The 19,993-nt window shown below is 55.7% G+C and overlaps 3 protein-coding genes across 7 annotated transcripts; all 3 read left to right on the top strand.

Annotated features, from left to right (window-relative positions):
* Nucleotides 1-8,838: 8,838 nt before the first annotated feature.
* C1QA (complement C1q A chain) lies at nucleotides 8,839-11,113 on the top strand. Of its 2 annotated transcripts, XM_054849753.1 has the most exons (4): nucleotides 8,854-8,956; nucleotides 9,153-9,185; nucleotides 9,802-9,973; nucleotides 10,111-11,113. In XM_054849753.1, the coding sequence occupies exons 3-4, from the start codon at nucleotides 9,811-9,813 to the stop codon at nucleotides 10,677-10,679; spliced, it is 732 nt and encodes a 243-aa protein (XP_054705728.1). In that variant the 5' UTR covers nucleotides 8,854-8,956; nucleotides 9,153-9,185; nucleotides 9,802-9,810; the 3' UTR covers nucleotides 10,680-11,113. The 2 variants fall into 2 exon arrangements, with proteins under 2 accessions (XP_054705727.1, XP_054705728.1); XM_054849752.1 differs by lacking the exon at nucleotides 9,153-9,185 and having other exon boundaries at nucleotides 8,839-8,956.
* A 1,118-nt stretch (nucleotides 11,114-12,231) lies between these two features.
* On the top strand, nucleotides 12,232-14,443 carry C1QC (complement C1q C chain). 2 transcript variants are annotated; one of them, XM_054849702.1, is made up of 3 exons: nucleotides 12,232-12,363; nucleotides 13,025-13,214; nucleotides 13,443-14,443. In XM_054849702.1, the coding sequence occupies exons 2-3, from the start codon at nucleotides 13,034-13,036 to the stop codon at nucleotides 13,997-13,999; spliced, it is 738 nt and encodes a 245-aa protein (XP_054705677.1). In that variant the 5' UTR covers nucleotides 12,232-12,363; nucleotides 13,025-13,033; the 3' UTR covers nucleotides 14,000-14,443. The 2 variants fall into 2 exon arrangements, with proteins under 2 accessions (XP_054705677.1, XP_054705676.1); XM_054849701.1 differs by lacking the exon at nucleotides 12,232-12,363 and having other exon boundaries at nucleotides 13,016-13,214.
* Nucleotides 14,444-15,461: 1,018 nt separating this feature from the next.
* On the top strand, nucleotides 15,462-18,048 carry C1QB (complement C1q B chain). 3 transcript variants are annotated; one of them, XM_054849763.1, is made up of 3 exons: nucleotides 15,462-15,546; nucleotides 16,800-16,959; nucleotides 17,313-18,048. In XM_054849763.1, exons 2-3 carry the CDS (start codon nucleotides 16,800-16,802, stop codon nucleotides 17,885-17,887), a joined length of 735 nt encoding a protein of 244 aa, XP_054705738.1. In that variant the 5' UTR covers nucleotides 15,462-15,546; the 3' UTR covers nucleotides 17,888-18,048. The 3 variants fall into 3 exon arrangements, with proteins under 3 accessions (XP_054705738.1, XP_054705741.1, XP_054705740.1); XM_054849765.1 differs by having other exon boundaries at nucleotides 15,486-15,546; nucleotides 16,797-16,959; XM_054849766.1 differs by lacking the exon at nucleotides 16,800-16,959.
* The last annotated feature ends 1,945 nt before the right edge of the window (nucleotides 18,049-19,993 follow it).

Below are 19,993 nucleotides of genomic sequence, written 5' to 3'. Positions count from 1 at the left end.
CCAGCCTGTGACACAGGTCACAGACAGACACTCAGAGCACCCACACGAACATCGACAGCACCAATGGTCTCATCCTGCTCCCCTATCTGGCTGAGCAGGATGGAGGTCCACTAGTGAGAAAATATATATATATATATATATATATACACACTCCATATATACACACACTGTGTGGATCCCTCCAGCAGCTGGACTCAGACACCCAGTTTGCCCATAATAAATCCAAGGTGGTTGTTCCTCCAGTCTGTCATCTGGATTCCCACCTGGAACTGTGTCCCTGTGCTCCTCTGGGCTGGTGGAGATTGGCCTTTGATGGGCTGATGGCTCTCCTGTGATGAGTCTGGGAATAGCCCCAGGGTATTGTTTGGGATCCCTCTCCTGCCATTGTCTTTTTGTGCTCCTTTGTGGGTGTGCAGTTTAGCTTTTATTGCATACTCTCAACTTTAATTGTGACAGATACCTCTATCTTAACCCCTCGGGCAGCCAGGAGTGTGGGAGGAACTGCCTTGGGCAGAGCCCTTCCAGCACAGTCTCCAAGTTCAGGCTCAGCAGCAGGTTTTTGACAGTGCAGGAGGGTGCTTTCTCCCCCTAAATTCATGTTTCCATGAGCAATTGCACAGCTGTGTGTGTGCATCTAACAGAAGGTCTTTCCACAATGTCCGAGCACTGGGAAATGCTCTTGGTGCCACGTTCAGTAGCATAGCATGCAACACGTGTCCTGCCCCACAGGGTAGGGGTGTGGACGATGCTTTGCAGGGGCCTGAAGTGCAATTCCTTGCCAGATTTGCACATCTCTTCCCTTCAGCGGACTGCAAAGCCTGTTTTCCACCAGCCCTAGCTATTGGCATGCACTGCTGCTGTGGCTGCATGCACAGAGACGCACCTTTTAAATTCAGGGAAGACGTCCTGTCTAGCACAAGGTATGAATTGTCACTCATTCACTTTCTGATCAAGCACCTAGCTAAAACCTTCCAGAAAGGTGACCAGCCTGGATCTGAAGGCAGCGGGCAAGGGGGAAGCGAGGAGGGTCAGTGCCCATATCCCCACTGTGCAGCCAAGGATGCCAAGGGACCAAAGCACAGTGATACAGCCAGCTAGCTGCCATCAATCACAGGGCCTTAGCAGAGGCTTCTGAGTATTTAAATCATTAATTAAGATTAATGAAATACACTTTCGCAGTTTATCTAAATGCATGTTCCAAAACTGAAACCTGGTCATTAATTAGTGAGTGAGACAATTTGAAGGGCTCAGTAAAATCCCCTCTTAAGCCCCAGCAAGGCACATCAGCATGGCTCCAGGTGGAAGGATATGGCCCTACCCAGGAGATGCTACACCAGAGCAGGGTAGGTGACACTTGAGAAGAGACACAGGCGCACGGTCCCACCAATATGGGCTTTTAGGGGATTAGGGAGGTCTGTCCAGCTCAGGACTGAGAACGGGAGACACAACCTGCTAATCTTGAACCGTTGCAGCAAATGAGAGGCTCCATTTAGCTTCCCCACATAAATTAATTTGAAAAGCTTGGGGATTACCAGAAGGATTAGAGCTCCCTTGAAATCCCACTGCCTGATCTGCCGATTTCGAAGCCCCTGAAACCTCCTCATGAAGACTAATGTAAACAAATATATCCCATTACAGGATGAATCTGAACTGGAAATAAAACCACCCAGTCTGTGTAACGTGAAACGCCGCATGAAGCCCAGCTGTAGGGTCCTGCATGTGTCAGCTTGTGCTCGCCCTCATGCTACGACATCTGTGTTCACCAGATCCAGATCCAGAGGACCAGGACCTGCTGTCCACAGGCAGCCACCCTCCACCACGCCGTGCTCCTCTGGTGCCATGTGTGGTTCTCCAGGGACCTCCTGGGTGAACATCTCTGGTGCTAGGCGAGGGCACAGGACCACAGCCCTCTTCCGCCTCCTGGTGCAAACTTCCGCCTGGATTTGGAGTTTGGGGATGAATTTCAGGGTATAGCTTATGGCCACTCAGTAGGGTGTCTGAGAAAATAGCGTTACAGAATGACCTTCTCCACAGTGCAATAAAACAGATACAGTGGCAGTAAATTGCATCAATTACAGGGAACTCAGTAATTAATTAGAAGCTGGGAGTCTTCCCACCTCTCAGTGCAGCTCTGAAATTAAGAGTTGAGTGAAGAATAACTTCTAGGCCAGGGAGTCAGTGCTGGGGCTGCCACACGATTGCCCCCCACACTGAGACTCGCCGAGGACTGCAGTTGCCTCCTAGATGTTGATCGATTTGCTTTTGAGTTGGCAGCAAGGACATGGGCTTGACCTCCGCCTGCGGAGAGGAGGGAGAGGACTTCAGTCGGCACCTGCGGGAGGGATCCTGAGCACCTCGTGCCACTGCAAATGGAAAAGCATCCACCTGAGCTGGGAAGGGGCTGTCTCCTCGTTGGAAAGCAATGGAGGTGGTTGAGAAGAGGAAGGTAAACTCTGAGAGAGCACAGCAGAAGCAGAGAGGTTGGGATCTGCCCATGGAGGGTAACGAGCTGTTGAGCTAATGAAAGTGCCTGAGAAGATGCTGCACATGTGTGGACCAGATGAGTGCTGAGGATACCAGCACTGCTGCCCTCTGCCTGCCCCAGGAACCAGAGCCCAGAGAGCTACCAAAACCAAAGCCTTACTTCAGCTCAAGCACCGGCCAGAGGGACACAGAGGCACTGTGACCCCCAGCCTACTGCAGGCTGAGTACGTCCCTGCCTTGAGAACAGCAGGCCTGGCTCTGCATGGCATTGCTGCAGCTTGGCTGGGATATTCCTCAGCAAATCTGCTAAGCTGGATGTTGGCTAACGGTGCCTGCGAGGCACCTGCCGGGGTCCCGCTGGCCAGAAGCAAAGGCAATCAAAGCCTCCGAAGCAGCAATCAGACGCCCTCCAAATTGAGCGGACGTGAGAAGTGAGTTTGCAACTTTGGATCGATCTGGCAGCCAAGGTCAGTTAGAGGGAAGCCGAGTTCCCGGAGAAGCCACTGTGGAAAGTGAGTTGTAATAGAAATAAGTTGTAATAGTCTCCAGCCAGCACAGACCTCCAGCTGCCTCTGACCCAGTTAACACTACCGCTCATCTGCAGGAAACTTCCACTCCATTTTGAGGCGTTATGTCAGGGAAACCAGACCAGAACAGAGAGTTCCTGGGAAGGGCACGCAATGCTCTGGCAGCCGTCAGGATCTGGCCATGCACCGGGAGCGGTGGGGTGCAGGAAGGGTCCATGCTGGTGATCTCAGCCCAGTAGAAAACATGGCATAACTACAAACAGGTGTACAGAGGTCCTTGCTCCACTGGGATAAGCACATGCCTGTTTGGTGGAGGGATTTGTGATGGTCTTGCCATGGCCTCATGGCCCCAAAGAGTGCAAACCTCACATACCCAGGACTGAGGAGTCAAAACACAAAGTCCAGAGATGAAGACCTTGTGCCTCCCCCACAATACAGCCATCACTTTGTATTTGGAAGGGAATCTCATGCTGTCCAGGGTGTCTCTCAGAGCATTGTCTCCTGAGCCCATAGCATAAAGCCAAGAGGTGAAGGAAGGAGGGACCAGGATTTGTCTTTTTTTGGTTGCCTTGTAGTTTTCAAGCTGTTTTTTAAACCCTTAGGGATGTTTAGGAGATACTGTGTACTCTCTCCTCTTGGCCTACAAGAAGCACCACCTTCTGCACATGGGGTGAACAGACTGGGGACTCACTGCTGGAGCAGGGAAAGGGTTGGGGTGGGGAGTGGTGGACACCAGGTGGAATGTGAGCAAACCACAGATAAGATACACTGCACCTCGGGCTACATTAGGGGGATTGTGGCCAAGGTCAAGGGAAATTATTCATCCTTATGATCAGCGGTGGGGAGACCACCCTTCTGGGCTGTGGTTAGCCAGGTGAAGAGGAGGGTGAGGTGGGATCTAATCACAGCTGGAGCTACTTGGGAGCAATTGCAAGGAAGATAGATCCAAACACATCTCACTAGTGCCAAGTGAGGTAACAAGGGGCAGTGGTCATACATTGGACCTTCGGTCATACATTGGACCTTCAAAGATTCAGGATGGACATTAGGAAATGCTTCTTCACCTGAGTGTGGTGCGGCCCTGAGAGAGGTCCCCAGAGCTGTGGGAGATCTCTGACCTTGGGGAGTTTCAAGACTTAGGCAGGCAAAACCATAGCCACCCTGATCTAGCATTGGGAACAGTCCTTCCATGAGCAAGCAGCTGGACAGTTGATCCTAGAAGTCCTTTCACCAGCCCTGCTGGGATTCACAGCACTGTGCCTACTGAAGATCACTTTTCTCCTAACTGGACCTCAGTCCAGGGATGCCCTGCCATGGAGTGGTACAGATACTTCTCCCCTAGCTTTGCAGAGGTCCTGGCTGGCTCCCTGCTCCTCAGCCCAGCCGCAGTGCCCGTTGCCTGCAGGAAGGCTTACGGCACTTTGATCTCTTTTACTTACCTTGAGTGATCTTGTTGACCTTGAGATGGGCAGAATTGCATCCTGGATGCATCCATTGACTTTAGTTGGAGCCCTGAGTGGCGGGAAGAAGCCAAACATGAGTCATGGTGGCAAGCAAATCAGTATCCCATACCATGGTCCAGATACTCCTTGCAGCCCATAGTCCCATGCCTGCATACTTTTCACCATGCTAGTCTAACCAGCCCTCTTCAGAGATGGGTGTGAGTAGCCCTTGGCCATGGGGCAGATCCTGCCATTGCCCCAAAGCCTTTTGCTTTCTCTGTTTGCCCTTCTCCCTTGGGAGAACCAGCCACAGAGCCAGGCACACCTTGGCACTGCAAAGCAGGGACTCCTGTTGCATGCCTCAGGGCTCCTGGCATGTTGTCAGCATAGCTCTGGGCACCCTGCTCTGATCCCATCTTATTTATGGCACATCCTTCCTGTCTTCTCCCTGCTATTATTGCTTGAAATGTAATTTAGATTCCAGCTGTGTTTGATTGCAAACTCTCCCAATCTACAAATTTCAGTGACAAGCACTAGAGCAGCTCATTTACATGCCACAGTGATCAATCCAGAACTCCTTCTTCCACATGCGAATAAATAAATAACAGATACATTAAAGAATGGGAAACAATCAGCCAAATTAACCAATAGATGTCAAATAGACAAGCTCTGACATCCTTAAGAGAGAACAGGAGGAGGAGGGATGGGACAAACTTTCCCAGCATTGCCCAGGGCTGCTCAGCACTCATCTGTCTCGTCTCATCCTGTGAGCCAACAGGGATGTGTATCAATGCCAGGAGACAGTAAGCCAGGGCTGAAGTGTGAAATCCTGGCTTTTAAACCCCATACCCGTCTTTGCTCCGTACCTGTTCTGTGTAAGTATCTGTCATAGGAATAACACATCCCCTGGGACAGCAATTAAAACACTTTAGACATGAGTGGCAAGTGTCCTTGCAGCCTCACTTTTCAGCTGACATCTCAGGAAATCCTTCCAGGGCACCTGAACCATCCCAGCTTCTTGTTTTGTTGATTGAAGCATGGGAGATTTCAGCATTCATGCAAACACCATTGCATTACGCAGGAAGTGCATCTGGTGGTCAGCAGCACAGGTTGAGTGTTTTGGGGCAGGCCAGCTCAAAGGGGCAAAGCCACAGGTTGCCAGTGAAATGGGCTTGGTTATTTGGGCATCATTGAGCCACCAGTGACTGCAGAAGCATAGATGCTCTGAGCTGTCCTGACCTCCTGGGGGGTGTGGGCAGCAGACTGGGATGCTGGTGACTGGCAGCAGAGGTGTGTGCTGTACATGCCAGTACTGCTGATCCACCACCTGCCTTTGTTGCTGTCTCCTGTACAGTGACAAGTAGGTGTTAGCTACTTGATTTATCCTCCTCTGGCAGCTCCTGCCTGTCACGGCTCAGCACCCCAGGGGATCCCCAGCAGGGAAGGCAGCAGAGGAGCAGGCAGCTCGTGTGTGCCTGCAGGCACTGGGGACACAGGAGGAGGCTTTCCAGGGGTCTCTTCTCTTCCATGAAGGGGTGCAAGGCTGGGATGGCACTGGTCTGTCTTGCCTGGCACCACCAGGTGGGAGGGCAGCAAGGAGGTGAAGGAGCTGCCCCATGGCCCATCCTGAAAGGATAAGGGTTGCTCAGGGTAAAATGCATCTGGAGCAAGGCTGGTCTTGGGTCTGCAGCAGAGCCAGGAGGCAGTGACAGGCACCTTGATGAAGTAGATGCTCACCAGAGTGGTCGGGTCTCCCCAGGCCCAGGACTGTCCTGTTTGGGGCTGGTTTTGGTGCCACCTGGGGCTCTGCAGAGCACCTACATCCTCTGGTTACTCCAGCATACACCCACCTTCCCCTCTGCCTCGGGCTTGGCCCCATTTCGTGTCATGTGGGGGTTCCCTCCATTGCCCTTGCCCCTGCTCCATGCTGGAACCTGCCGGTGGTGGTGCTACTGGGACCTCTGTCAGCAGGGATAACCTGCCAGGGCTTCACAACCCCTTACACCTTCCACCATGGCTCGGTCCTCACTTCTCCCCTGGTCTCAGGGGGTGCCAAACTACTCCCAGCCTGGGGGAATGGTGCTTGTGCCCCACCGGGGCTGTGTTTGCAGCAGGCAGCTGGGCTGCTCTGACTCCCGACGGTGATCGCTAGGTGCCGAGGCAGAGATGTCCGTGAGCTCGCCCTGCAGCTGGACATCCTGCGTGCGGCCTCGGGGGAGGGGGATGCCTCATGCCCAGGGGATGGCCCCCGGCCCGGCTTTGGGAGGAGGAAGAGGAGCGCGGGTGGGCAGGTGACACGAAGCATGGCTGAGGCGGCACTGCCACCTCGTGGCGTGTCACCTCGTGGCGTGTCACTTCCTGCCTGCCACACGCCGGTCCTTCGGCCACCGCCAGCTCCCAGAGACACCCTGAGGGGAAGGGGAAGGAGGAGAGTGCCAGGTAGGAGGTATTTTTCTGCTGGCAGATGTGGTCTGCAGAAGCCTCTGGGGCGGCACCGTGCAATGCTCATCCACGGCTCCCTGCAGGCAGCCATCCTCTGGAGCCGCAGATGTCCCAGATCAGGAGGAGGAGGAGAAGGAGATGCTCAGAAGAAGGGAGAGGAAGGCTTGGCCTGAATACAGCAACACTGATAGTCAAGCAAGTGGGGCTAAGCACTGCTCAGGAGTCTCAAGGACCTGGAGGAGGTGCCATCTGGACCAACAGCACCTTCCAGGAGATGCTGGAAACCCGTAACCAGCCCCCTGTAATTCAGCGTTTGAATGGGGTTAAGAGGACAGTCAGGGACAAAGGACACAGGGGCACCAGGACACAGCCATCAATCAATCCTGGATGAAATGATGGAGTGGTCTCATTTTGGCTGTATATTAACAAAGGGCAATAGGGCAGAAATACAATTACTGTCCAGAAACACCGTTTTGTGGAAGTTAGGTCTTTTCAAACTCACCTGTCATCTTTTCTTGACACGATTACAGGTCTGGTTGATAGAGGAACTCTGCTGATAAAATAAAATTGCATTTCTTCTGGGCATCTGATTTATTACAGGTTGACATTTTGATTAAAAATGTGTATTATATTGCATTAAGAGGGCATATATTCAATGAATTAAAGACCGGCTCAGTGACAGATCTCTAAATGTAATTATTAATGGAGATGCACTGATGAGTGAAGTTTTGTCTGGCAAGGGTCTCTGGGGCTGATCTTTGGTTTCACTAGTCATTCCCTTTTTCAGCTGTTTTGGAAACGAAGCAACACCTTCCCTGGGACCACTAGAGGCAGTGGGCAGGGGGAATGGAAGGTTTGCCGGCCCCCCTGGCCTTGGGACCACCCTGATCCAGGCCTGCACATTGTCATCTTTCCTTGAACATCCTCCCCTGAACTTGAGCTGCTGCTGCGTTTGCTTTGGGGACCCCAACGCTGCTTTCTCATGAAGGTCAGTGCAGCTGCCACAGGACTCCTGAAGGGAGACTCCAGGTGGGCATGGACCAGAAACCCCTCCTAGCTGACCACGGGGTGACCTGGCTGGTCCCCAGGGTCCCAAGGATGTTCACCTGCTGGGGTCATTGCGGCATGTCTCATCCCTCTGCTCCCTGCTGCGGTGGGGCTTGGGTACCGGTGGCATTTTGGGGCTCATTTGTGGCAGACCTGAATGCACATCCCTGGGCTGGGTGGTGTGAGGCATTGGCTTTTTAATTTTGCAGGTCTGAGTCAGGCCACGCATAGCTCTTGGGGTTGCCCAGGTCTGGTTGGTGCAAGGCACAGCCACTCAAAGGGGACTGGGAGCAACCTGGGTGACGGAGACCCCCATCTCCTCCTGCTCTACTGCAGAGACAAGGTCCCCAAACCACTGAAGTGAGGGCAGGAGATGTCTCATCAAGGATGTTTAGGCCCTGCTGAGCTTCACATGCACTGACAATCTCTTTTCTGGAGCCCTGCTCCATAAGGGTGTGGTGCCAATGTGGGCATCTTGGGGGAGGTCAGCCCCCAGCAGCAGCCATGACAAGGCTGGGTACCAGTGACAGCCACGCTCTGCCCATCACCCAGACCAGGAGCCATCAAGAGCGATCCCTGGGCCCCACTGAGCATCCCTTGGATGTAAGTCACCTAAGGCTTACATCGCCTGTCCCCTCCTGCAGTGACAGAGCTGTGGCATACCTTTGGGCACCCTCCACGTCTGTGTGGCTTTGTGCCCAGTCACCACCCATCCCTGCTGTGGGGACCGTGCTGCTGGGCCAGGCTGGGAACCCTGCGATCCTGCACTTTTGCTGACCAAGCTGTTCCTTGGCTGTGACCAGCACAGCCAGGGTTGAGTGCAGGAAGGGGAACAAGTTTCTCTCTCTTGCAGAGAAAGCGAAACTTGGCACTTCTCTTCCCTAACCAAGCAAACCATCATGCATGCAAGTACATCCCCCCCACCCTGCTCCTCTTCCTCCCTGCTCCCAGGGAAGAGCTTCCAGCAAACAGAGCTGCTGCTCAGACTGGTCTGTCTTCACCCCCAGCAAGGAGGTAAGTCACCCCAAACAGCTGGGGACACATGCCTCCACATGCGACTCTCCGGTCCTTGCTCCCTGTCCCCCTCCTTTCTTCTCTTCCCCCCTCCACAAGGGTTTAAAGTAGGAAAAGGGGGAGAAGATGATGCAGGGCAGGGGAGGGGGCTGCAGGAACCTGTCCTTACTCAATATGGACTCTCTGGGCTCTGCAGGCTTGTCCCGGGCTGAGTACCCCAGGTTTTGAGGTAGGTCTGTGTGCTCAGGACATCCCTCCTCTCTCCCAGCTCTGTGTGTTGGGGATCTTGATCCCTCTTGCCTGTTTATCCCTTTACTGTTTATCCCTCCTCTGTTGTGTCACTTTGCACCCTTTTCTCACTTACGCTCTCCATCCCACGGGACCACTGCCCCGTACATCAGTGCTTGCTCCCCCAACACTGGAAGAAGCATCCCCTGCACGCATCTGATGTGCAGCCACCCATCCCCAGGACATGCACCAAAGGGTTAATGCCGTGCTCCACGTCCTGGGCTCTCCAACCCCACAGCTCTGCCATGGGCACGTGTCAGATCTTCAGTAACATCAATGATTTCAGATCATGCAATGAAAGAATCTCAATATCCTTCCATGAAGTTATTTTCACCATTGCACGTGGTGTCTGGCTACCTGTATTGGACAACACATGGGTGGCATGGTAGATCTGTGTATGCACGCATGTCTGAGCACACAGCTGTGCCTGCATTGCACATATCCATAGGTCTGGACAAGAGCACGTGTTAATGCTTGTGTGTCTATGTCTGAGGTACATCTGTGTGTTTGCTGTGTGCTTGCCTCCATCCCCAATTCCCCCGCCCCTGTGCTTGCAGGGAGGCAGGATGCAAATCGGGCTTTGGCTGGTGACCAGCACCCTGGCAGCAGTGCTGAGCACGGTCCTGCCTGAGGACGGTGTGTGTCGGGCACCGGATGGCAGGGATGGCTTCCCGGGAATCCCCGGCCTTGACGGGAGACCAGGGCAGAAGGGTGACATGGGAGACCCAGGTAAGGGGGAGCCGGGGATGCGCGGTGTGGGTGGCCTGAGACCCTCGAGCCTCTTGGCAGGAGAATCACAGGCTGTGGGAACAGGTTGGGAGATGCCAGATGTGCATGAACTGCTCCTCACCACCACCTCTCTCCAGGGAAATCAACACAGAGGACGGGCATCCAGGGACTCAAAGGGGATGCAGGCGAGCCGGGGCCTCCCGGCATCCCAGGGAACCAGGGCTACCACGGTCTGCGTGGCCCCCCCGGGTTCTCAGGCCTGCCGGGGCCAAAGGGGAACAAGGGGAAAGCCGGCAATATCCTGGAGCAGCCACGTCCTGCCTTCTCTGCCTCACGGAGGTCCCCACCGTCCAGGGGCAGGACAGTGGTGTTTGACAACATCATCACCAACCAGGAGAGCTCCTACAGCCCCCAGACTGGGGAGTTCACCTGCCTCGTCCCTGGGCTCTACTACTTTGCCTACCAGGTGGTCTCCAGCGGGGACCTCTGCCTGAGCATCACCAAGAACGGGGAGGGCGTGGTCAGCTTCTGCGACTACAACAGCCGCAACATCCTGCAGATGAACTCAGGCAGCAGCGTGCTCAGCCTGGCCATGGGCGACCGGGTCTCCGTGAGCACCGACCCTGCCAGGGGCAGCTGGATTTACAGCGGCTCTGAGGCAGACAGCATCTTCAGCGGCTTCATGCTCTTCCCACAAATGGGCTGATGGACCACCAATCCAGACCTGCTTAGCACCAGAGCATTGCAGTGTGCGTCTCTGCATGTGTTTTCACCCTGCGAGTGCATGGGGTGGCCTTATATTGCATCAAACTGGAACAGCCCCAAACTGAGCCACCAGCTGGATCCTGCTCTTCCACCACTGTCACAAAGTGGCCAGGTGCTGAGCCTGCCCGTTCCATCCTGGAGGCAGAGGACTCAGCCACGGCAGCCCTTTCTGCTGCCGGGCGCTCAGACCCCACACTGGAGGGGACCAGCTATCACTGGGGCCATTCACCAGTTGTTGGTCTTCATTCCTGAGTGGGAAATCACTGCGTGCCACTGCTGCTGCTGCACTAACCACTGCAAACGCCTGTCTTGCGCCAGGCCACTTCGGCCTCTCACATCCTCCCCATCAGTATAAATAAACCCTTCTTCCACAACAGCCACTTGGGTTTTCTTTCCTATCCATGTGTCTTCCCCAAACCATCAATGTCCTGGGAGCCTTCCCAAGCTGCCCAGGGAAAGAAGTGACCCCAACTTGACCCTGGCCAAGCACAGACCCAAATGCAAAGGTAGAAGGACAGGAGGGAACTGAGTGTACAAGCAGAGCTGGCACTTACAGGGAGGAATGGGAAATCTCTGGGACTAGCCTATGTGTGTCCTTTCTCTGACGAGTCCCAGCTAGCTGTCCTGTGCGAGGGTAAATACAGGCAATGGCTCATGCACTTCACCCACATGGTCCTCTGTTGGTACCCAGACTCTCCCAGGAAGAGGAAAGGCAGCTGTGGTTCTCCAGCCTTTCAGCAAGGAGCGACAGGGACATCAGGGTGGCTGATAGGGTTGTGGGGTGATGGTGGTGGATTTGTGAGGTGATGCTCTTCTCTCTTTGGCTTGGGGTGAGACTAGTGGGCAGTACGGCAGGCTGGGCAGCTGTCAGGCAGCCAGAAAGCATCAGGGAAGCCACACAGGTGCCATATCCTCGGACTGCTGCTCGGAGGAGCTGCTACACACATGTTGGGCACTCAAATGTCTCCATTCCTGGAGCAGTGAGGAGGAGGCCAGGTCACCTGCAAGGAGCAACACCCCAACCAGGGATGCTGGGGCCCCAGCAAATCCAGCACCCAGCAGAGCTGGTGGAACACAGGGCCAGGTGCAGAGGGGACAGCCAGCCGGCAGGTCAGAAACCCTGAAGGAGAAACATCCTTCATTCCCATTGCTTAGGGGTGCAGCATCTCCCATCAGAGCCAGGCAATGACCTGGCTCCATGGAGCTGGCATGAAGCTCTGCTGCCCATCCACTCCCTGCCTTTCTGCTCAGAAATGAGTTAAGGATGAAAGGCAGGTGATTTGCAGAGGGCTAGTTCCCATGGTGGTTGGAAGGTTTGTGGCACATCTCTTTGGCAGAGGCTTATCCCATCTCTCTCCTTTCAGCCCCTGCTGCTGCAGTGGCCCAAGTACAGGTCTCGCTGGACAGCCAGGAAAGTGCTTGCTCAGAGGAAACAGGCAGGAGGATGTGAAACTCATCTCGGGGCCAGATGAGGGTTCTGGGTCCCCAAGGGCCCTTTCCTAACTCTGTGACTTCCTCCGGGTGTTAGGAGAGTCACCCGCACCGGGCTGTGCAGGCAGGCAGTGCCAACAGCAGCCAGAGGGCTCAGCAGCGCAGGGTCCCGTGCCCTGATCCCCTCAACAGAGGTAAGAGGTGCTGCAGGGTCCATGTCTTTGGGGTGGGCTGCATGGGGACTAGGGATCCAGTAACATGGTGCAGCACTTGGCTATGTGAGAGGAGGAGGAGAAGGAGACAGAGGCACTGCCAAGCTGCACACATGTCATGGGGTGGGGGATGCATGCTTCTCTATGCTGGGGGAAGACCCAGTCCTCTGGGCCAGGCACTGTCCTGGAAGATCCCCAACTGGTGTGGGGCTTGATCCTGATGGTCAGAGCCAGGAAAGTCAGTCTGCTGCTGGAGGAGGGGTGGGATCAGCTGGGTCCAGGGAGCTCCAGCCTCAGTGCAGCATGGTGCAAAGGTCTGCAGCGGCGTATGCGTCTGCAGGGGGTTCAGGACACTGGAGTGGGAGAGCTTGGGGATGGCCATGGGTACTGCAAGACCTCATGGCTCCATCCAGACAGAAAGTCCAACCTCCCTTGAGCCATCAGGGGCTGCCCAGGGTCCACATATCCACCTCCCCTCTGCCTGGCAATTGATATGGGGGGGATGCTGAGGGCACAGTCATCACAACCAGGTGCTCCTGGTGCAGTCAGCCTCATAGCACAGGACCTCCTTTGCTCCACTGCCTGGAAGCCTCCCTGACGTGCCCCCTCACCTCAGCACTTTCTTTCCCTTTCCATGCTCCAGAGCACCAAAATGGGGCAGAGCTTCTGGGAGCAGCTCCATCTGGTCCTTGCCCTCCTACTCCTGAATCAGGGGTCTGCTGAGACTGGAGATGCCCCCAAAAGCTGCTATGGGGTTCCAGGCCTGCCAGGCATGCCGGGTGTGCCAGGCAAGGATGGCCGGGATGGGCTGAAGGGAGCCAAAGGCGAGCCAGGTGAGTGAGCAAGGAGGGGAACCATGTTGAAGGGGGGCCATTGAGTCCTCTGTGGCTGGTCTGCCTTGGTTTGCAGGCCATGGAGAGCATCCTCTGTGGACAGGGCAGGAGGAAAGGAGGCTGGAGAGAGGCAACAAACCTCTTCTGCCCAAGGGAAGGGGCTGAAGGAGCCTCTCCCCATGTCCTGCTGTGGACGCTGACTCCCTTTCACTCCCCACCGCCCCACAGGCATCCCAGCCACTCCTGCAACACGAGGGCCTAAGGGCATGAAAGGGGATCCGGGTAGCCCAGGCTTGCCAGGCAAGACTGGCCCCATCGGTCCCCCTGGTCCCCCCGGAGACCCTGGGATGATGGGCACGGCTGGAGAGCCGGGTATGCCAGGCAGCTACAAGCAGAAACACCAGTCAGCATTTTCAGTGACGAGGCAGACCAGCAAGTATCCCTCAAAGAACGTCCCCGTGGTGTTCAACCATGTCATCACCAACACCAACCATGACTACAACACCACCACGGGCAAGTTCACCTGCAGGCTCCCCGGCCTCTACTACTTCATCTTCCACACCTCGCAGACTGCCAACCTCTGCGTCATCCTGTACAAGGATGGGAACAAGATGGCCAGCTTCTGTGACCACAAGACCAACACCATGCAGGTCAGCTCTGGTGGGATCCTCCTCCGCCTGGGTGCTGGGAACCAGGTCTGGCTGGCAGTGAACGACTACAATGGCATGGTGGGCATTGGCAACTCTGACAGCATCTTCTCGGGCTTCCTGCTCTTCCTGGACTAGAGGACCACCAGACCCCACCCCAGCACGCTGACCTCTTCACCCTGCCCTGCAAACGCTGCTGCTCACTGCCAGGCTGTTGCTGATGCTCCAGGTTTCTCTGCTGGATTGGAAGCCCCTGCAAGGAGATCAGTCCCAGCCACCAGACACAACCCCCTGGCCTGCAGTCCGCGCACAGGCAGCTGCTGAACAGGGGGAACAAGCATGTCTGGATGCATCTGCGCCCAGATTGATGGTGCCGAGCCCCTGGGGTCCTGCCGGCACGGCCACATGCATCCACCCTGATAGCCCCACATTATGTGCTGCCGGAGCCAGAGGTCTCTCTGCATCTCTCCCCTTCCCACCTGGGTTGCACCAGGGACAGCTAGGTGTCTTGGAGCAGGCTTGCAGCAGCCCCTTTGTCATGACCCAGCTGTGGAAAGTGTCAATAAAACCTTCCCCATTGTGCATGGCCTCATTTGTTTTTTCCTCTACAACTTGCCTTTCTGCAGGTGGAGCCCATGTGTGGCCAGATGGATGTGGTGTGCACATGTGGGCTCCACCTGGGTGTCTGCATGGCATCAGAACGTCCCTGAGCCCTCGCTGGCTTGGCCGTGCTCAGCATCAGTGAGCATTACACACCATTCACAACCCCGGCTTTGCTTGGTGGGGCAGGACCCCCAGCTGCACTGACTGCAGGAAGGGGACAGTTCCCATGCCCATGCACAAGGCCCCCACCTTGGAGGGGAGACCAAGACTCCTCCAAGCAGGGGTCCTGATATTCCCCTTCTCCAAGTGGAAGCAATTTAGTTGGAGAGAGCTACTGACCACACAGCAAACCTCATAGCCATGCGTCTGGTGTCTGGGACATCCCCACCAAAGGAGCTCATGGCTGTGGAGGCTACAGAGCCCACCAAAACCCAGTGGTTCTAAATTGTACAGTGAAAAAAGAGGTGAACTCCCCTGAACATCCTGTGCTTCACCTCCACAAGGCAGAAAGCAGGACTGGAAATGCTTTTATTGCAGAGTGAAATCATTTCCCATCCACAACATTTAGGAGATCCTGGGGACAGATTCAAGGTTATGGATGCTGACACCCTGTAGCACCCTCTGGACCTGCCAGTACCTCCCAGCAGAGCTGGGTATGTGTGGAGAAGCCTGAGGGATGCTAGCTAAGTGCATGCACATTTCTGCAGCCCTGAGGGGTTACCCCATACTTGTCTGGAGCCCACAGCAGTGTTTCCCATAGCAAGCACACGTGAGCAGGAGCTGGGGACCCTGCAGGGCAGAGCAGACATCCCTCTGCTCCCCGGGGCCAGAGCTGTATGCTTGAGGGGGCCCTGAGTGCTGTTTGGGGACAGCATGTCCTGCTGACCTGGCAGACAGCATTCGTGGTGGATGTGAAAGTGCTACTGAGGAAAGGGCAGGAGCTAAAGATAAAAAAGGGATGTGGCCCAGATCCTTTCACAATAGCCCTTGCAGCAAACTTCTGCTTCCCCCCATGGTCATTTCCAATCAGGACGCTGGTGTGTCCTGCTCCATCTCCCGGTCCGTGCAACGAGACGTTCAAGGTAAGAGCAAGCCGTTGGCAAGGCTGAGACCCAGCTGTCCCCTGCAGGCAGGAGCACACGGGGAACCCAGCAGCACCAGGGTGACAGTCACCCCCTGCACCCCTGGCACTTCACTGTGGCAGAAGAGAAAGGGGGCCGCTGGGCTGGGGGTGGTGGAGATCCCTGGTGGGACCCCGACCCCTCCTGCCCCCCCCGGGGGAGGCTGGGGAGGGAAAGGAGAGATGGCAAAGGCCCAGAGGGGTGAACAGGGACTGAGCGTCAGTCTGACAGGTGCCCTGGGGGTGCTCTCCTGCCCCAAGATACTTTTGTTGTCTGCCTGGGCCTGGGCTGGGAGCCTGTGGATCGGTCCTTGTACCTGACGCATCTGAATCAGAGATGCTGCAGTTGAAGGATCCGACTCACTGGCCTCTTTTCCTGCTGACACCAGAGTTTCAGTGCTGGGAAAGTCCACCTGAGGCCAGAGAGTGTGGCTGGGGTGATGTGATGTCCAGATACAGCCCCCAAATGCCCAGTGCTTACCCCATATGCACCTACACCAGGAGGTGGGGGAAGGAGCTGAGCTGTGGGATGCAGGGAGGGCAGAAGGAAGATGGGACCCCAGGGACTGGAAGCCCATATGACTGTCCCAGTAAGGCTGGTCAGATACAGAAACGCTCCTGGGATGAAGCAGGCATGCAGCAAGACACAATGAGAACCCACAGGAGTTAGGAGGGCAAGTTTGGGGATTTCTTTGCCACCTGCAAGGACTAAAGCTGTCCCTCAGATATGCTGGTGGAAAGCAAGAGCTATCCCCTTGCAGATGATGAAACTGCTTTGGCCTGGGGAAGGATTTTACTCTACAATTGTGGTCCTAAGATGGGATGGAGAATTTCTCCTCCAAGGGGGCAGTGGGGACTCAGAATAGCAGGGACCAGCAGCACATGTCCATGGCAGCAGTACAGCCAGGCTGGACATCAGACCTTTGGGACAGGCTAACCTGTCCCCCAACATTCATGTGGCTGAAGCTCTGAGCACTTGTAAACTGGTAATTTAAGAGTGAGAAGAGATTGGCAAGCTCTCCCATGCCCGAAGGGGCTGGTCCCTTCACGGCCATCGGGAAGGTGGATTTGGCTCTGCAGCAGGATGTTTTCCCTCCCTGATGGTATTACCCAGAAGTGTTTCTAGGCATCATCTTCCAGAGCAGCACAGGGTGCCCTCCCCATCCCTCCCACTGCCCAAGACAAGTCCCTCAACATCCTTCTGTGCTCCAGCAGATGCAGACCGTGTGGGCAATGCTGATCTGCGTGGCTGGAGGGCAGCTTGCAAGTGCCACGCTTTGCAGGACCTATGGCACCATCCCAGGCATCCCAGGGTCACCAGGACAGCCTGGCAGCAATGGCAGAGACGGGGAGAATGGCCCAAAGGGTGAACAAGGTAAGGTGGAGGCTGCAGGTGGAGAAAACATCATCTTGTGGATACTGAGAGCAGGAAAAGGCAGTGCCAGGCATATGATTCTAGGAAAGTAATCCATTTTCCACCAGTCCCTTTGAGGTGTTACCAGGTGGGGGTGATGCTCGTGGACAGAAGGGGTTGGACAGACCAGAACACCCCAAGGAAGCTGGGGAGGGAGGGTGCATGAGAGCAAGGGGTGTCATGCCTGCCAGGTGGGCAGGGGTCTCCTCTGACCCGCACCCCACCACAGGTACCAGCGCTTTCCTTCCCAGTGCCCCCCTGCAGACCCGTGGGGCTCGGCTGTAACTGCAATGACTCCTTCTCCTACTTTCTAGGTCCCCCTGGCCAGGTGGAGCACAAAGGAGACATGGGGGAGAAGGGAGAGCCAGGAATGCCGGGGCACCCCGGGAAGATCGGCCCCAGGGGTCCCCCAGGCTCAAAGGGATTACCAGGTCCCATGGGACCCCCTGGTCCTCAGGGGGACTCCGGTGACTACAAGGCCACCCTCAAGTCCGCCTTCTCTGCCGCCAGGACCGTCAGCTCCTACCCACGCCGGGACCTGCCCATCCGCTTCGACCGCATCATCACCAATGAGAAGGGCCACTACGAGAACCGGTATGGCCGCTTCACCTGCCAGGTCCCGGGCATCTACTACTTCACCTACCACGTCACATCCAGGGGCAACCTCTGCCTCAGTGTGAAAAAAGGCCGAGGTGGCAGCAGGGGCGAGAAGGTGGTGACCTTCTGTGACTATGTGCACGGCAGCTACCAGGTCACCACGGGTGGTGTGGTCCTCAAGATGGCAGTGAATGAGTCTGTCTGGCTGGAGCCAACGGAGAAGAACTCCCTGGTGGGGATTGAAGGGTCTGACAGCATCTTCTCTGGTTTCCTCATCTTCCCTGAGGCTTAGCCCACTGAAGGTGTCTCTCTGCAGCCCTTCTGCTGCTGGCTGCCCCTGCAGGGCTGAGGACTCCCCTGGAAATGACTTTTTGCTACAGATTTGGTGCCCTAAGCATGTTGCTGCCAGTCTTGTGCATTAAATGACAGCTCCTTGTGCTGCTGGTTCCTTCCTGCCTAGGATTTGCCTCCTTCCCCTCTAATAATGCTCAGATACCCAGGGCATTGCCTCCTGCACACCTGGGTGCAGTCTGGGCTCATCAGCTCCTCATTACTGCTGAGCAGAGCCCTACAATGCATGCAGTTCTTGCTGCAGACCATGCTGAGCATCTCCTTCCAGAACCACCCAGAGAAAGTGCCAGCCCAGGGTTAGAAAAACACAGAGATGAAGCCTCGTCTCTAGCAGGGGGTGAGACACATGATATAGTGGGAAAATTGGGGCCACTGGGTACTGGTGGGAGATGGGGAGATGCTGGAGATGGTGCTGTACTGGAGAGTCTTGAGGCTGATAGGATCTGGGGACACCAACCTGTCTTAGACTTTTTTTTGGAGTGGTGGTGACAGTAATATCCACAGAAGCTTGCCAAAGCTTGTGACAAGATGAGCCAGGTGTACGTGGGGAAGCCGTGGGGAGCTTGATGCCGTGATGGAAGAGGTGTGGGGCACACAGCTATCCCCTGGTCTGGCTGGGCAGGGTCCAGAGCAGCCCATAACCCCAGCAGAGGACACATGTGTGTCCTACAGCACAGCCAAGCCCCCCTGGAGATGCAAGGACCCAAGGACCTACAGACGAATAGGAGCTGAGGACCTCAAGGATGTCCCTGCCCCTAGGGCAGGTGACAACCCAGCATTGTACCTGGGTGGGGGTTTGCCTACAGCCCCCAGCCTAGCCGTGGCAGGTGGTACCAAGAGCTGTGGGGTGTGAAGCCATGAGGGGGTACATGGGGTGCTCAGGATGTAGGAGAGTTTTAGTGGGGATTTGGGATTTGAAAGGGGCTGGCTGAAGGGGAAGATGATAAAGGGTCTGGGGGGAGGGGGATATGGGCTGGCTTTTATGAAGCATCGTTACTGAGCTCTTGGGGGCTGCTTATGGGTCCAGGGCGCCCCAGCTCTGGGCTGCACAGGATGGTGCCTCCCAGCCTTGCCCGGCACCGGTGCGGCCGGGTCAGAGGCTCCAGCATCTGTCCGGGATGATTTGCCGGCAGGTGGCACTGGAGACTGGGTCAGCCCGAGCATCCTCCTCCCGCAGCCCGGGAGGGCAAAGCTGGCGGGGACCGGGCAGGAGTGCGAGCCTCAGCCCTGCCGTGCCCGTGCGGTCTGGGAGGAGGCACCGGGCAGGATTAGTGCCGCCTCCTGCAGCCCTGCGTTGATGCTTTGTCCTCGTCACCTCACTGCTTGGTCCTTCCCCCAGCAAAATCTGTGGCTCCTGTCCCCAGGAACGCAGCAACGCCATGTCCCCAGGCCTCTACCTCCTGTCAGAAAGTCTGTCAGGACAGAGATGTTCAGTGTTCCATCCCAAAGCTCTCCCTGCGCAGGAGCACTGGCTTGCCTTTAAAATGCAGCTGCAACGCTCATGCCACTTTGCAGCTGGACACACAGCATCTGAAGAAAACTCGGGTGGCGGAAAAGAGTAGGTATTTGACCCCCAAACAGGGGCCGGGCAGCGTACACTAGGTAAGTCTCCTGAATGCTCAGCAGGTCTGCAGGAGACACCAAACCGAGGAGCTGTCGATACACTGGAGGACAGGGCTGCCATTCAAAGAGCCCTGACAGGCTGGAGAAATGAGCTGGCAGGAACCCACTGACATTTAATGGAGACAAATGCAAAGTCCTTCCTCTGGCACAGGATAACCCCAGGCAATAGGACAGGCGAGGGGCAGGAGGAAGCTTTGCAGGAACAGATCTGGGATGCTGGTGGACAGCAAGTTGAAACTTTCTGCCTTTCCGAGTAATTGATATAATCATTTTGGACTTTTGAAAAGGTCTTTGTCAGGACCCCCTCTGGAGTGGAGCTGGTTTTATTTTTAAAACTAATGTCTGACTTAACACCGGCACAAGCCAAAAGGTTTCTAGGGTATTGGCTGTATCTGGAGAGAGTCAGAGGGCAGTGCAGGTACCT

The sequence above is a fragment of the Grus americana genome, chromosome 21 (assembly GCF_028858705.1).
Source record: "Grus americana isolate bGruAme1 chromosome 21, bGruAme1.mat, whole genome shotgun sequence".
Taxonomy (NCBI): Eukaryota; Metazoa; Chordata; class Aves; order Gruiformes; family Gruidae; genus Grus; species Grus americana.
Note: the sequence above shows the minus strand (reverse complement) of the source record. Positions and strands in the feature narration are given on the sequence as shown.